Source organism: Pseudorasbora parva, chromosome 24, assembly GCF_024679245.1.
Source record: "Pseudorasbora parva isolate DD20220531a chromosome 24, ASM2467924v1, whole genome shotgun sequence".
Taxonomy (NCBI): domain Eukaryota; kingdom Metazoa; phylum Chordata; class Actinopteri; order Cypriniformes; family Gobionidae; genus Pseudorasbora; species Pseudorasbora parva.
In genome coordinates, this window is record NC_090195.1 from 14,439,368 (window position 1) to 14,453,750 (window position 14,383).

At 38.4% G+C, this 14,383-nt stretch overlaps 1 protein-coding gene across 1 annotated transcript in view; it reads left to right on the forward strand.

Moving 5' to 3' along the window:
- ctnnd2a (catenin (cadherin-associated protein), delta 2a) overlaps positions 1-14,383 on the forward strand; it is a 396,135-nt gene that overhangs the window by 189,963 nt on the left and 191,789 nt on the right. The window contains exons 7-8 of the mRNA XM_067434320.1: positions 4,714-5,272; positions 14,319-14,376. Of these exons, the coding sequence (XP_067290421.1) occupies positions 4,714-5,272; positions 14,319-14,376 (617 nt within the window). The remainder of the gene's footprint in view (positions 1-4,713; positions 5,273-14,318; positions 14,377-14,383) is intronic.

A 14,383-nucleotide genomic window follows, 5' to 3' on the forward strand; every position in this document is an offset into this window, starting at 1 on the left:
AGGTGTTCCTCTTCTCTCTATGCCGGGATGCAGTTTTCCCTCTTAGTGAAGGAGAGGGAGGGAGAGAGAGAGATGGAGAGATAAAGTATTTGGCAGAGGAATGATGGTATAATTGCATTACACCTTGGTATAACACGATATTGAGCTATTAAACGCCTTTTTTTAAATCTTCACAATCCTATCTTGAGAGATTTTTTTTCTTGAGAGGATTCTTCCATCTTTTCTATCTCATTCATTAAAGTCTTATCAAAAGGAGCACACTGAAAATAAAGATTACAGTTACAACCTGAAAAGCTTTTTGCAGCCTGATTTCACAGGAGAACCTTATTATTTCATTCTTTATAGTAACCAAAGCAGGTCTTCGGGATACCTAGAAGAATCAGTATGGTAAAGGCCCTGCATCAAGAATGTACAGTGATAATCTTCAACAAATCAAATGACCAAGATTTGGCCAAGTTGGTCAAGCTCTTTATTGTCATTGTTCAGGCGCAGTGCGGTTGTACAACACTGTCCAATGTGAAGCTTGATATCACAACCTTCAGATTACGTGTCGACAAGGCAAAGATTTTAGGTTAGGACCCAGTTAGGAATGTGTTATGACAAGGATGGGGAACGTCGGTCCTGGAGGGCCGCTGTCCTGCAGAGTTTAGCTCCAGCTGAACTCGAAAGAACAGGGGCACTCCAGGACCGAAGTTGCCCAACCCTGGGTTACGATGATCATCAATGTTCCCAACAATTAATTATTGAGTAATTACATGAATTAGTGAGGTTGAATTACTAAAGCTCAAAGTATACTTTGGCCGCCCGTTTTCTGCAAAAGTCCGCGCAATGTGTGTTCAGGGACAACCATGCAGCAGCCTTTATGCAACGACAGAAGAGTCCAGTAGGTGGAAATATGCAGTTGTGATGTATTGTGCAGTAGACGACGAAGAGTGTGAAGAGAGCAATACAAAGCAGCTTCATTGTTTTTGTTTTGGTTCTTCTAATCTTCGCATGCGGTGGCGAATCTGCTATTGTTGTTCTTCTGACCTTCTGAACAAATGTCCCGTAAATGACACCACTCAGTGCAGCAGCTTGTGGAGTATAGAAAAGCAACTGTACTGCATGTGTCGAATCCACGCGGTTGAGTACTTTAAAATCCGTGTGAACAAGACTGTGAGATGGAGCAGAACACGGAAAATGAAGTATACTTTAAGTTAACTTTAAAGGGTTAGTTCACCCAAATTCTGTCATTAACTGCTCACCCTCATGTCGTTCGACACCCGTAAGACCTTTGTTCATCTTCAGAACACAAATTAAGATATTTTTGATGAAATCTGATGGCTCAGAAAAGCCTTCACTGGCAGTGTAATTTCATCTCTTAAGACCCATAAAAGGTACTAAAGACTGTTAAACGTCCATCTCACTACAGTGGCTCTACAATCATTTTATGAAGTGACGAGAATAGTTTTTGTGTGCAAGAAAAATCTAAATAACAACTTTATTCAACCTTATTCTCGTCTTCCGTGTGGGCCACAACGCATGCTCGAGAATATGACGTAGAGCTGTTGACTTTAGTGCCTTTTATGGGTCTTGAGAGAGGAAATGACATTGCTGCCAATGAAGGCCTGTCTGAGCCATCGGATTTCAACAAAAACATCTTCATTTGTGTTCCGAAGATAAACGGAGGTCTTACGGGTGTCGAATTACATTAGGGTAAGTAATTAATAACAGAAGATGATATTTACACTCTAAAAATGCTGGGTTATTTGGCAACCCAGCACTGGGTCAATACTGAACACAACACATGCTAGGTAAAAATGACTTGCTTGGATTTTATACTGTAACCCATTTGCTAGGTTGTGACAGTGACAGGAGCAGCAAGAGCAACCGTTGGGAATCTATGGGAAGAAAACCGGTATCAGTAGGCTGTTCCATTTCATTAAATGACAATCTTGTATAGTTACATAAGCTATATAAAATTGCAGCTTTACCTTGTGCCATCTCACCTGTCAGCGCTTGGTAGATATGTGATAAACCAGCAGCTGCAAAACCACCCAGCATTGGGTAAAAATATTAAAATTAACCCAATAAAATGACCCTGCAGACTTAACCCAGCATTTGGGTAAAAAAATACCCCAAAAATACATTTTTAGATACCTGTAAAAATCGTGAAAAAGCCAATAATCTCAATTTCCTGGCTTCTTTCTAACCTATCCAATCTAATTGGTTTATAGAAATATTGCACCTGTTGTGACAGGAATTTTGACGTTGCAGACTTACCTGTAAAAATTGGGATCACCAAAGATTTTGAGATGAAACAATAGTTTCTTCCATTCTGATGCCCATTGTGGTTTGCGAATCACCACAACACCCTACATTCCACCTATACAGTGAAACCTGTTCTTAATAAAGAGATTTACTTAAGAATCTTTGTTTAAGAACACAGTGTGGAGGCAAACAAAGTCGGTTTATCTTTAAATGTCATACACTTTTCTAGAGCAATCATTCTCTCCATCTTCAGGACCTTTGCCTCATATTTATTCAGCTCTCCCTTTGAATATTACCTGATATCAATGCAATGAAGGAGAAAAAAAACACAGCTAGGCTTCCCCCCACTGGAAATTGCGCTGGCTGCCAGTTTAAAAATAACCTAATTTATTCTGAATAAGAATAATCAGGTTTCATGCTTTCTGTAAATGAGAAACAGTGGAACTAATGTTTCATTGTAATCACCCACAATCGTCATGGTGATTATGAGGAATCTAAAGGAAGAAATGTTTGTTCAAACGCCAAAGCTTTCTAAATGACTGGCAATGGGCCAGCATTATTTTGCCCCAGTGTATCTGTGCCCGCCTGCCCTTCTGAATTCCGGGCGATGCAACATCCATTGACATAAGGGGTGGTGATCCCATGAGGAACTGCGACATATGGCTGTGTATGTATATGCAATAACTTCCATTTACAGACTTTTTTTATGTGTCCAGGAAACATGCTTGCATCTATTACTTTCAAGGGAATTATTGTGATTTGTAAGGGTTTCTGAGAAGATTTTATGCCCTTGTCTCGTATATAACCATATGAATATCAAGTAAGCCAACTTAAAGGGACAGTTCACTCGAAAATTAAGACTAATTATGACTTTCATCTAGGGCTGTGTGATATGCAATACCTTGTTAAATAAAACGATATTTGATATGATGATGCGATATTGCTATTAGTTTGTAAAATCTATATAAATTATATATATATATATATATATATATATATATATATATATATATATATATATATATATATATATATATATATATATATATATATATATATATATATATATAAATGAAAATGATACCATTTGGGGTTCACATTCTCTCTGGGAAAAGAAAGCATTGCTTGAACTTCTGAAAGTGACTTAAAACAGAACTGAAGGGGTCACATGCTTTCAGAGCGGCTTGTGCGCACGTTTCGGTGTTCATGTCAGACAGCACGAGACTGCAAGGAGTTGTTTTTTCGCAAGTGGATGTGTTTGATAACCAAGTCACATAAGTAACATTTGTGTGCCCAGTCGATTCTCTGCTATATGCCGACCTTAAACATACATGTAACGGGGTTTGTTGATGGAAGGAAGGAGGCGGGAACCGGCGAATGTTTAACAAACGTTTTAATGTAAAAATAAATAAACAAAACGAAAGTAAAACCGCGGGCAGCCCCTCACGTACGACTGCCCACACACACACACACACACACACACACACACACACACACACATAATAAATGTGGGCAGCCCCTCACAGACGACTGCCCACACACACATAATAAACCGTAAACAAAACTCAACGTAAAGTCCAGGCCTGGTCCTCTCTCGTCTTCCGCTGCCTTTGCTCTTCCCTTTATGCTCCCGTCACTTGGCGTCGAGACGAGACCAGTGTGTCGCGCAGCTGGCACTCATTACCACTCGTCACCGGCCCGCTCTCGCGGTCCCTTGCCCCGCTGCTTGCCACAATACACTTTTCACAATGTTGAAGTAGCCTATTAAAAGATTTCAGATATTGTGTCATTGCGATATGCATATTGCGATATGTACATTTGCGATATTTAGATAATTTCGATTTATTGCGCAGCCCTACTTTCATCCTTCTGTAGAACTCAAGAGAAGATATTTTGGTAAATGTTTTTGGTCATTTTGTCATAATATGAAAGTCATTGGGGTCAAAAACTTTCCCACAACTGACTACATCAAATATGGCAGCACAAACTCTAAATGTCATTGTGTTTGGTCATGTCAACATTCAAGAACCAATGAGCTGAATTTTCCAGCAGCCTTTATTACTCCAGTCTTCAGTGTCACAGTGAGACCTTCAGAAATCCTTCTAATATGCTGATTTGGTGCTCAAAAAACATTTCTAATTATGAGTGTTGAAAACAGTCTTGTGCAAACTATAATATAATTTTTTTCAGGATTCGAAAGTTCAAAAGAACAGCATTTATTTGCCATAGAAATAATTTCTGAATACAAGTATTATTTTATTTTTTTAATTAAAAAAACACACAATCTTGCTGCCAAACTTTTGAATAGCAATGCAACGCTTTAAAAATCTTCCTTTGTGATTCCATAGAAGAAAGAAACATCATAAGGGTGAAATAATGGATCTTTTTTCTTTCTTTTTAAAAAAATTAGGATCTGTTTTGAATATAGTTTTAAATATAACAGTTATCTTACTCTTCTCCTAGGTGACATCTAACCGTGCAGCCCAGCTCGCAGCGGGCGAATCCTGTCAGAGCCATGGCGGTGCCCTGCTGTCCGGTTCCCAGCATCCATCTGCAGCGTCCGGCCCGGGCCTGTATTACTCCAGCTCTACTCTGCCTGCCCAGCGCGTCAGCTCGCCCCTGAACTCAATGCAGTCCAGCGGATCCCCGACTAAACTGCAGCGCCTGGGCTCGGCCTCCGACACCCCCGGTTACGCCACAACCCAGCGCCTGCCCTCCTCGTCCTCCTCGGCCTCCCCCAAGCCCTCTCCGGGCAGGCTTGCGAAATCCTACAGCAGTAGCTCACCGATCAATGCGGTGGGCATCGGAGGATCACCTGGCACTCACGCTTCAGGCTCCCCGCACCGGTTAGCGTCCCCGCCCAATAACGCATCACCTATCTATCAGCAGCTGCAGACCGCCGGAGTGTCTACTTACGCCACGCTTTCACCCACCAAAAGGCTGGTGCACTCGACTGAGCAGTACAAGATATCCCACGATCTCTACGCTACCGCCACTCTACAGAGACCAGGCAGCCTTGCTGGTGAGTAACAACTCCTGACCTGCCTAAGACTAGTCAACTGGGATTTACGGGTCGCAGCATTAAGAAACATTGTGTGGGTGTTCCTTTGGGGACGTTTTTGAAGCGTGAAATACTTTCAGACACCCATGAAAACAGTACAAGTCCATTACTCGCTGTAATCTGCGAATGTATTTTCTGATAAACGCTCAACTACAATCCCAATCCAAACAGCAGCAGGAAACAAAAACAAGTAAATCAGTATGCAGACAACTTGTGCTAGTTGGCGACTTGGCAGACTGTTATCGATTTTGATCAGCTTTGAAGTGTAGGAGCATTCACACTGACAACTATTTGCTTAAATAATTTTAAACAAAACAAAAAAATATATTTTTTAAAAATGATAAAATGAAATAAAAAAAATTAAAAAAATTTATATAAAATATAGGAAAATAGTATAATTTAAAATATTAATAAAAAAATTATAGTATATAAATAAAACTAAAATAATACTGCTAGGTGGAACAAATCATTGTCTAAATGAGTTAGTCAGTGAATCATTCATTCGACCGATTTTTAAAAAATAATAATAATTTTGTTGTGACAAATAATTAATTCAGGAATGAACAGGTGTGTTCAACTGACCGATCGGTGCATATGCATTTGTAGGAGTTTCCGTTTCAGATACAAAATGTATGGGAGGAGAGTATTTATATGAGTCATGCAAGGTGATTTACTAAGGTTTGCGCCAGTCAACGTACTGGTATTTGCTGCATTATTTAACATCCCAAAAAGCAAGTCTTAAAACAGATGTTAATTTGTGCTGCTCTTGGTAGATTGCATTGATCATTATTGAAATTATCTTTGTTCTTTAATTTGCCATCAGTATTTGTAATTTGTCATCAGTAGATCATGTGCAGAACTCTTTTTTTTACCATTCTGCTAGAAGTGCATTTGTGAGGTCAGGCACTGATGTTGGACGAGAAGGTGTGGCTCGCAGTTTCCTCTCTAATTCATCCCAAAAGTGTTCTATCGACTCCCTGTCTTTATGGACCTTGCTTTGTGTACTGGTGCGCAGTCATGTTGGAACAGGAAGGTCAATCCCCAAATTGTTCCCACAAAGTTTGGAACATGAAATTGTCCAAAGTATCTTATACATATATATGCTAAAGCATTGAGTTAATTTCACTGAAATTAAGGGCCAAGCCCAACCCCTGACAACCCCCTAACCATAATCCCCCTTCCACCAAACTTTACACTTTGTGCAACATATTGTTCTCCTGCCAAACCCAGACTCGTCCTTCGGATTGCCAGACAGAGAAGCATGTTTAGTCACTCCAGAGAACACGTCTCCACTTCTCTAGAGTCCAGTGGCGGCATAACATTAATTATGTAATTTAATACATAAAAAGTATAATAAACCCATTCCATGAAGCTCTCACATTGTTCTTAAGCTAATCTGAAGGCCACACAATGTTTGGAGGTCTGTAGCTATTGACTCTGCAGAAAGTTGGCAACTTCTGCGCACTTTGCACCTTAGCATGCGCTGACCCCTCTGTGATTTTTTTTACGTGGCCTACAACTTTGTGGCTGAGTTGCTGTTGTTCCCAATTGCTTCCACTTTGTTATTATACCACTAACATTTGACCGTGGAATATTTAGTAGTGAGGAAATTTAACGAATGGACTTATGGTGTGCACAGGTGGCAACCTATCACAGTACCACGCTTGAATTCACTCCTGAGTTCCTGAGAGCGACCCATTCTTTTAGAAATGTTTGAAGAAGCATCTGCATGTCTAGGTGCTTGATTTTATACACATGTGGCCATGGAAGTGATTGGAACACCTGAATTCAATGATTTGGAGGGGTGTCCCAAAATGTTTGGCAATAAAGTGTATATAGACATAGATATAGTGTCAGCTCGGTTGCCTCTAACATTGAGAACTTACTTACAAACATCAAAGTCTGAACATCAAGGAATTCTCTGTTATCTGAGAACTTGGGTAAATAAATACAGCTCTATGGTAGACAGAGAAATTTGATACTCGTATACGTTTTCATATCGAAAGCACCTAGGGAACCACATTTGTTTCCCATGCATGCTGTCTTTACTGATCCCTACATTCAGCCCCTTAAGTCGAGAGACTTCAGCTCTTCCTTTGAAGGAACATAGCACTTTGATATGAAGACTCATTCTCGCTCCGCAGTTAGACATCAAAGAGGTGCAGAAACAATTCATTTATTCAGGCACATAACATACGTGGCTGTTGTTGTAATTAGTGTTGCTATTTTTGCAATTAACATTAAAGTAATTCTTGCCTATGTAGAAAATGATCTCAGTCAATCTTAGGTCAAAGACAACACGCTTTGATTTAAAATAAAAAACAAAGCGAACCAAAATAAATAAATAAATAATCATGCTTTTAAAGGGAAATGCATAAAATTGTTTGGTTTAATAGCTTCATTAATTGTTTTAACCTGTTATTTTTCAATTTCCATTTATCACATTTATGCCTGCGAACCGCAATCTGCTTTTATTAACTGATATCGTCCAATTACACCCATCTAAGTTAATTTACATATGTTTAATAAAAAAATAAAAAATAAAACAACTGTATATAAAAGATAATGTAATACATTTATATTTCATTATTCATGTGATGGCATAGCTGACTTGTCAGCATCATACCTCAGTCTTCAGTGACACATGATCCTTCAGAAATCATTCTAATATGTTAATTTTGTGCTCAAGAAACATTTCTTATTATTATCATTGACTATTATGTTTGTGGGTACTTTGATAAAAAAAAAAAAATCAGGATTCTTTGATTTATAAAAAGTTCTAAAAACAGTATTATTTGAAATAATAGGAATCACTTGTGACTTCAAATGACTTTAATCTGACTTTTGATCAATTTAATGTGTCCTTACTGAATAAAAATATGAATTTTGAATGGGTTGTTCAATTGAGTTAAAAATGTATTAATGTATAAAAATTTATTAATATATAAATATTAATTTGTATTTAATGAATGAATTCAGTGATTTTTTTAAAAATATTTTTTTATTTGTAATATTATGTGCATACCACGTCGGGTCGGGCAAGAAAAAAGAACCACACAGCCCAGCTCTTAGTGAGCAAGTTATTTTATCCAGAAATTCAGAGACGTTTTATGTAAGAAGCCAGAAACGCCGCTGCATTCAGAGCGGGAGGCTGTTATCTAAATCACCCGCTTAACAGGCCGATTGTGGACCTGTGTAAGGTATTGTTGATTACCGCCCCATATTACCTGCCACATTGTCAGCTCTTCATCAAACCCGCTGAGGGAAACAGGCGCACAATGGGAAACAGCGGGCCAGTGCCAAACTGTCCCTCAGCCCGTGCTGAGCCATCACCGGCTCTCCCGCTTGTCTCTTTGATTAAAGTCCGGCGTCCTGTGGCCGCACACCTCCACCAGTATCTGTACAATGGGAGTGCTGCTCCAGCATGCTGGCCATGGACAGAGAAAAAAACACCGGTGCGCTGACCGAAACCTGATTAGATCTGAAGGCAATTACGTAGTATAGACAAGAGACTTTGTTTGCAAGGCTTCCCTGATTTCTGGAGGGTATTTGATGTGTTTGGTGAGCCTGTCTTTCATGATGTAGTGTTTGGAGGGATTGTTGGTGAGGGGCTGATGATGTGTGTCATTACAGCCGGAGGCCGTGTGACGGAGAATAGCAGAGTTGGACTCTTACTGAGACTGAGAAAGATAGACTTTATTGCTTGTGTTTCCTCTGTAGAAGGAAAAAAACAGTATAGAAACGGTGAAAAGCACAGTGCAATGATGGAGAGTCATGGTAAACAGCACAGAAACATTGTGTTTCTGTAGGAAAAAACATTATTTTCTGGTTTGGTTTGTGAGTGGATAAATGACTCTTCAAAAAGAGTCTCACTTCACATGAGCATCAGCGTGAAAGTACTATGAAAATACAGGCCTATTTAGAGCAAATGTTTTTGTAGAGCTAGAAAAAGTTTGTCTAGATGATATACTCTGTACTTTACTATCATTGTTCCGGTTGATTTACTCCTGTTTTATCTGTTTTACCTGTATCATGTAGAGACATTGCTTTCGAGCTATAGTAGAAGATAAGTTTACGTTAGTATTTTTTGTAAGACCATAATTTTGTAAGAGCAATAAACCATCCGAGGCACCATAAAATAATTCTAAAATAAGTCAGTTTTCTTTGCTGTGCTGATGTATATGTTTTTGAAACATGTAGTTTGGCCTATTTTTAATAGCCTAAAACCTTATTTCTTTTGTTAAATAACTATTATTATTATTGTTGTTGCTGTTGTTGTTATTGTTGTTGCTGCTGCTGTATAGGGAAAAAATTTTTTTTATTTATTATTCCAATAAATTATATTTATATAATATTTGTATTTTTACATTTTAATAATGGAAAAATTATATTTATTAATAAATTATATTATCAATAAAATAACTACAATAATATATACAATATAATATATAATATTACGATTATTATTAATAATAAATGCCGTTTAATATTAAAATACATTACATTATACTTATGTATTTTTAAATGTATTTATAAATAAAATAACACAAATATATATATATATATATATATATATATATATATATATATATATATATATATATATATATTAGTTGTATATTGTTGTTTTGTTTATTTATAAAATAACATTTGTTTATTAGTAAAGTAATAAATTTAATTGTACTATTATGATTGATTATTATTAATAATTATTATTATTGTTGTTGTTGTTATTATTGTTTTCATTATTTTGAAGAAGAAAAAGAAGAATGATCATCATAAAAAAGAACAATTACAATAATATAGCTCAAAAGCCTGTTAATGTTGCCAATCAATTTAGAAACTTGACACATTAAAGCAAGATTAAACTGATCAGCATATTGAATTTTTACAACAGTTTTGAATATGGCTCAGATTTTAGATTCAAAGCTATATGTTTTTATAATTGAGATTAATTTACAACTAACAGAGCACACACAGCACAGGTTCAGACGCCTTTAGCACTTTGCCTGTGATTAGACAGTGAATAGGTGTTCCAGAGCGCTTGTCTAAGTTGTTCCAAATGTGTACCAGATGTACAAACCTATTTATTCAGCCATCTTTATCAAAGGCATGTGGATTACTCTTTTAGATGTAAAGTTTCATCATTAGGGAGGTAGGGAGTGTGAGGGCAGATAGAATGGATGTTACGCGTGTCTCCTCACCAACGTAAATTGTTTTGCTAGTTTGTATAGGTGTCTGTGTGGGAGCCGCTGACCTGTCAGTCCGAATCCTCCACTTGGACAAAGAGTTTAGCCAAGAAATTGCCTTTGAAAAGCTGTGATTCTCCTGCAATGAGATGTGCTGCTTTGCTTGTAATCACTTGGACCTGTTGGCAACATCTGTGACAGGGTGTTGTCTGTCTCTCAGTTCTTACATGTCTCTTCTTGTCCTCCTGCTTGTCTGTCAGTTCTTCTATCTGCCCAGTTAGCCATCTGTCTGTCTCTCAGGCTGCCCATATCTCTCAGCATCTACCCTGTTGAAGAGACCAGCATATGTTGCGCTTGGATGCTGCGGTCCCCAACATGATTTTTAACTAGCTTAACCAGCAAGATTTCTTTTTTTTAATGACTTTGCTGGTCTACCAGTCAGACCGGCATTAAACCAGCATAAACCAGTCTGGTTTGAGAAAAGAAAGTCTTTTCAGCGTTGGACCCTGAAATGTAAATTATAAAAGCAGTTTTATATTTTTGTTTGTAAAGACCCTTTTATACAGTGATGAAAAATAGTATAAAATATTAATGACATGTTGTTTCCAAAATTGAAGGGGTGATGAATTGAGAAATCAACTTTCCCTTGAGCTTTTGATATACAAAAGGTCATGGTTATATAAGAATATCCTCTAAGTTTCAGAGCTGAAAACTTCGTTGTTAGTCAAAGAAAAGCTTTTATAGACACCAGGCTCAGCAAACAGTCCTGTGCTTCATACTTAGGACACTGCGCGACAAAACACTGCCTATACAGCGTGTCTAATCCATAGCCCCGCCCACCAACTCATGGAGGACTCATGCTAGCTGATCAACAACAATAAACATGCAGAGGAAAATTAAGATATTGCTCTATTCCTGGTTGTGGAAGAACACAGTCGCTACATAAGCTTCCTTCGGGCCCTACTATTAGGGAAGTGTGGTTGAACTTTATTTTTAATGAGGGTCCAGCTCACATGGGGAAGACATTCACTTCAGTTCACTGTGGAATCGTTTGTAAACAAATCTCCGGTCAATGCTGGATTTGGATCCGACAGGAATGGTGCAACACACCGAAGTGAGTAAAACGTGTTTTTATATGTGATAGTATTGCATTTTTATAGATCGTTTTGCTTGTGTATGTGTCTAACAGAACATACCTTTTGCACACTGGACTTGTGTGGGCCTGGGCTTGCAAAGCCCGGCAGGCCGATCAATCTCATTATATTCCGTTCTTGTTCTGCTATTCTCTCCCTCAAGTTGACATCTGAAGGACAGGGCGCTCAAGTGTACGTGTGTGCGCGTGGTTCGCGCTTATAACGGCGATCTTGCGGGCTATGTGTAATATAAAAATAATAGTCCAATCAATCGCAGGTGGATGAAAAATAAATAAATCATTGTATTTGTTTGATAAAGATGTTTACGAGCCCTGTGATCGAGAAAATCATTCCAGTTCCCGCTTCTCCCTCACTCTCTCCATTCTCGTGTGAACTGAACTGACAGGGGAGCTTAAGCTTATTAAATATGCAAATCTTATCCAATCCTATCTGTGGGCGATTACTTCCAAGTCTCCAGTGCGGCACGCCCACCAAAACCCAGCGTTTTGTAGAGAGCCTCAAAACCACTGTAGAAAATAGCCCTATTACTTATTAGTTATGATGTTTTTTGAATGTAAAAACCACACGAACATCATTAGTTGACCACAGTATAAACATTTTTAAAAAGCCATTTCATGACAGCTTTAAATAACTGGCTTTAAAAATGTCACAGTGCTAAGAGCTATTATCTTGAGACACTGTAATACACTGGCACCACTGTTAAAAAACACAAATGTTGCCCAAATATTAAAAAATATATATTTTTCATAATAAATATGAAATAATCACATTCTTATTTAAACAAAAATATTTAATTAACATGTTATCTGGCGTCTTAATTATAAGTTTTATTATAAGATGTCATGATTTGAAATCATGCATGGCACGGAATGTTCCCCTGCTTAAACCAGCACATGTCCAGGCCCGTCTTAAGTTTACCAATGACCATTTGGATGATCGGAGGATTCATGGGAGAAAGTCATGTGGTCAGATGAGACCAAAATAGAAATTTGTGGTCATAATTCCACTAAATTTCATGGAGTGGCTCTGTAAGAAGCATATCAAGGTTGAAGCACATTAAACGTGGCCTAGCCAGTCTCCAGACCTAAACCAAATAGAAAATCTTTGGAGGGAGCTCTTTGTAAACTCCATGTTTCTCAACGACAGGCCACAATCTGACTGATCTAGAGAAGATCTGTGTGGAGGAGTGGGCCAAAATCCCTCCTGCAGTGTGTGCAAACCTAGTGAAAAACTACAGGAAACGTTTGACCTCTGTAATTGCAAACAAAGGCTAACATTGATTTTCTCAGGTGTTCAAATACTTATTTGCAGCTGTATCATACAAATAAATAGTTTTTATGAATTGTGATTTCTGGATTTTTTTTTAAATTTAGATTATGTCTCTCACAGTGGACATGCACCTACAATGACCATTTCAAACTCCTCCATGATTTCAAAGTGGGAGAACTTGCAAAATGGCAGGGTGTTCAAAAACCTATTTTCCTCACTGTATATATAGTTTGCTTGTCTTACTGTTGTTAACCGTTAAAAATTAGGCATTTTCTAAAATCTTGCTTGTAAAATCTCTCTCTCTCTCTCTCTCTCTCTCTCTCTCTCTCTCTCTCTCTCTCTCTCTCTCTCTCTCTCTCTCTCTCTCTCTCTCTCTCTCTCTCTCTCTCTCTCTCTCTCTCTCTCTCTCTCTCTCTCTCTCTCTCTCTCTCTCTCTCTCTCTCTCTCTCTCTCTCTCTCTCTCTCTCCATTTTTCCCCAGACCCTCAAACACCCCATTGCATCTCCCTAGGGGTTCCAGACACCAGTTTTAAAACCCCTGGTTTTCACATCAACTATTGGCATTATCTACAAAAGTTCATGTCTTATTCTCTGAATCTCATGTCTCATCTTTTCCACCTGGTCATTTTCCAAGAAAATAGAGCACCTCAGATGATAAAGCAGAGTGAGAGAGCTTTATATAGGGTTTTAGCGACTGTGGATGTATCCTGATGGATCTCCTTCTAACACAAAAAAAAATCAGGTTAGGGATAAGCAGCGCTTGCCTGCCGGACACTGATAAGGTGATTACACGAAATACCCGCTATCTACGCCTTCTTATTTTCAGAACATTACACAATTATGTCCTGCGAAGCAACAGAGCACCAGAAGCAGATCGGACACTGCAGTACTTTGAAGATTAACATGCACATACTTGATCTGTTTCAATGGTCTTGAGGAAGCATCTTCGTTCTGCTGATTGTTTGCATTGCCGTGTAGAGTAGTACATCTCTGTCATTCAGTGAAAACCAGTGTCATTCTGTCATTCATTGAAAACCAGTGAGATAAGCTGCCAAGATCCAGAGAAGCCAATCTTGATGTACAAACAATTCTCTAAAGTGTGTGTATGTGTGTGTTAGTAGGGTGTGTAAAGTTTAGCGTCCCTATTGGCCAGGGCTGTGGTTCATAAACATCATCTTCACACAAAATATTGACTAATGTTCTTTCTGATGCCTTGGACATGTTGTGATTGGCAGGTCTAGTGTGAAATCCAACCGGCTATGTTCATCTGGGATCAATGCAAGGATGTACTAACACTCCCGTATTGTTGTTCTCATTCATAAGGGGCATAGTTTGCAGGACTTTTTCTTCCATGTTAAAATCATTAACACTAACAGGAACAATGCCTTCTGTGCAGGATCTCGAGGTTCTTACAGCAGTCAGCATACTCACTTGGGCCCCGAACTGAGGCCTCTGCAGTCC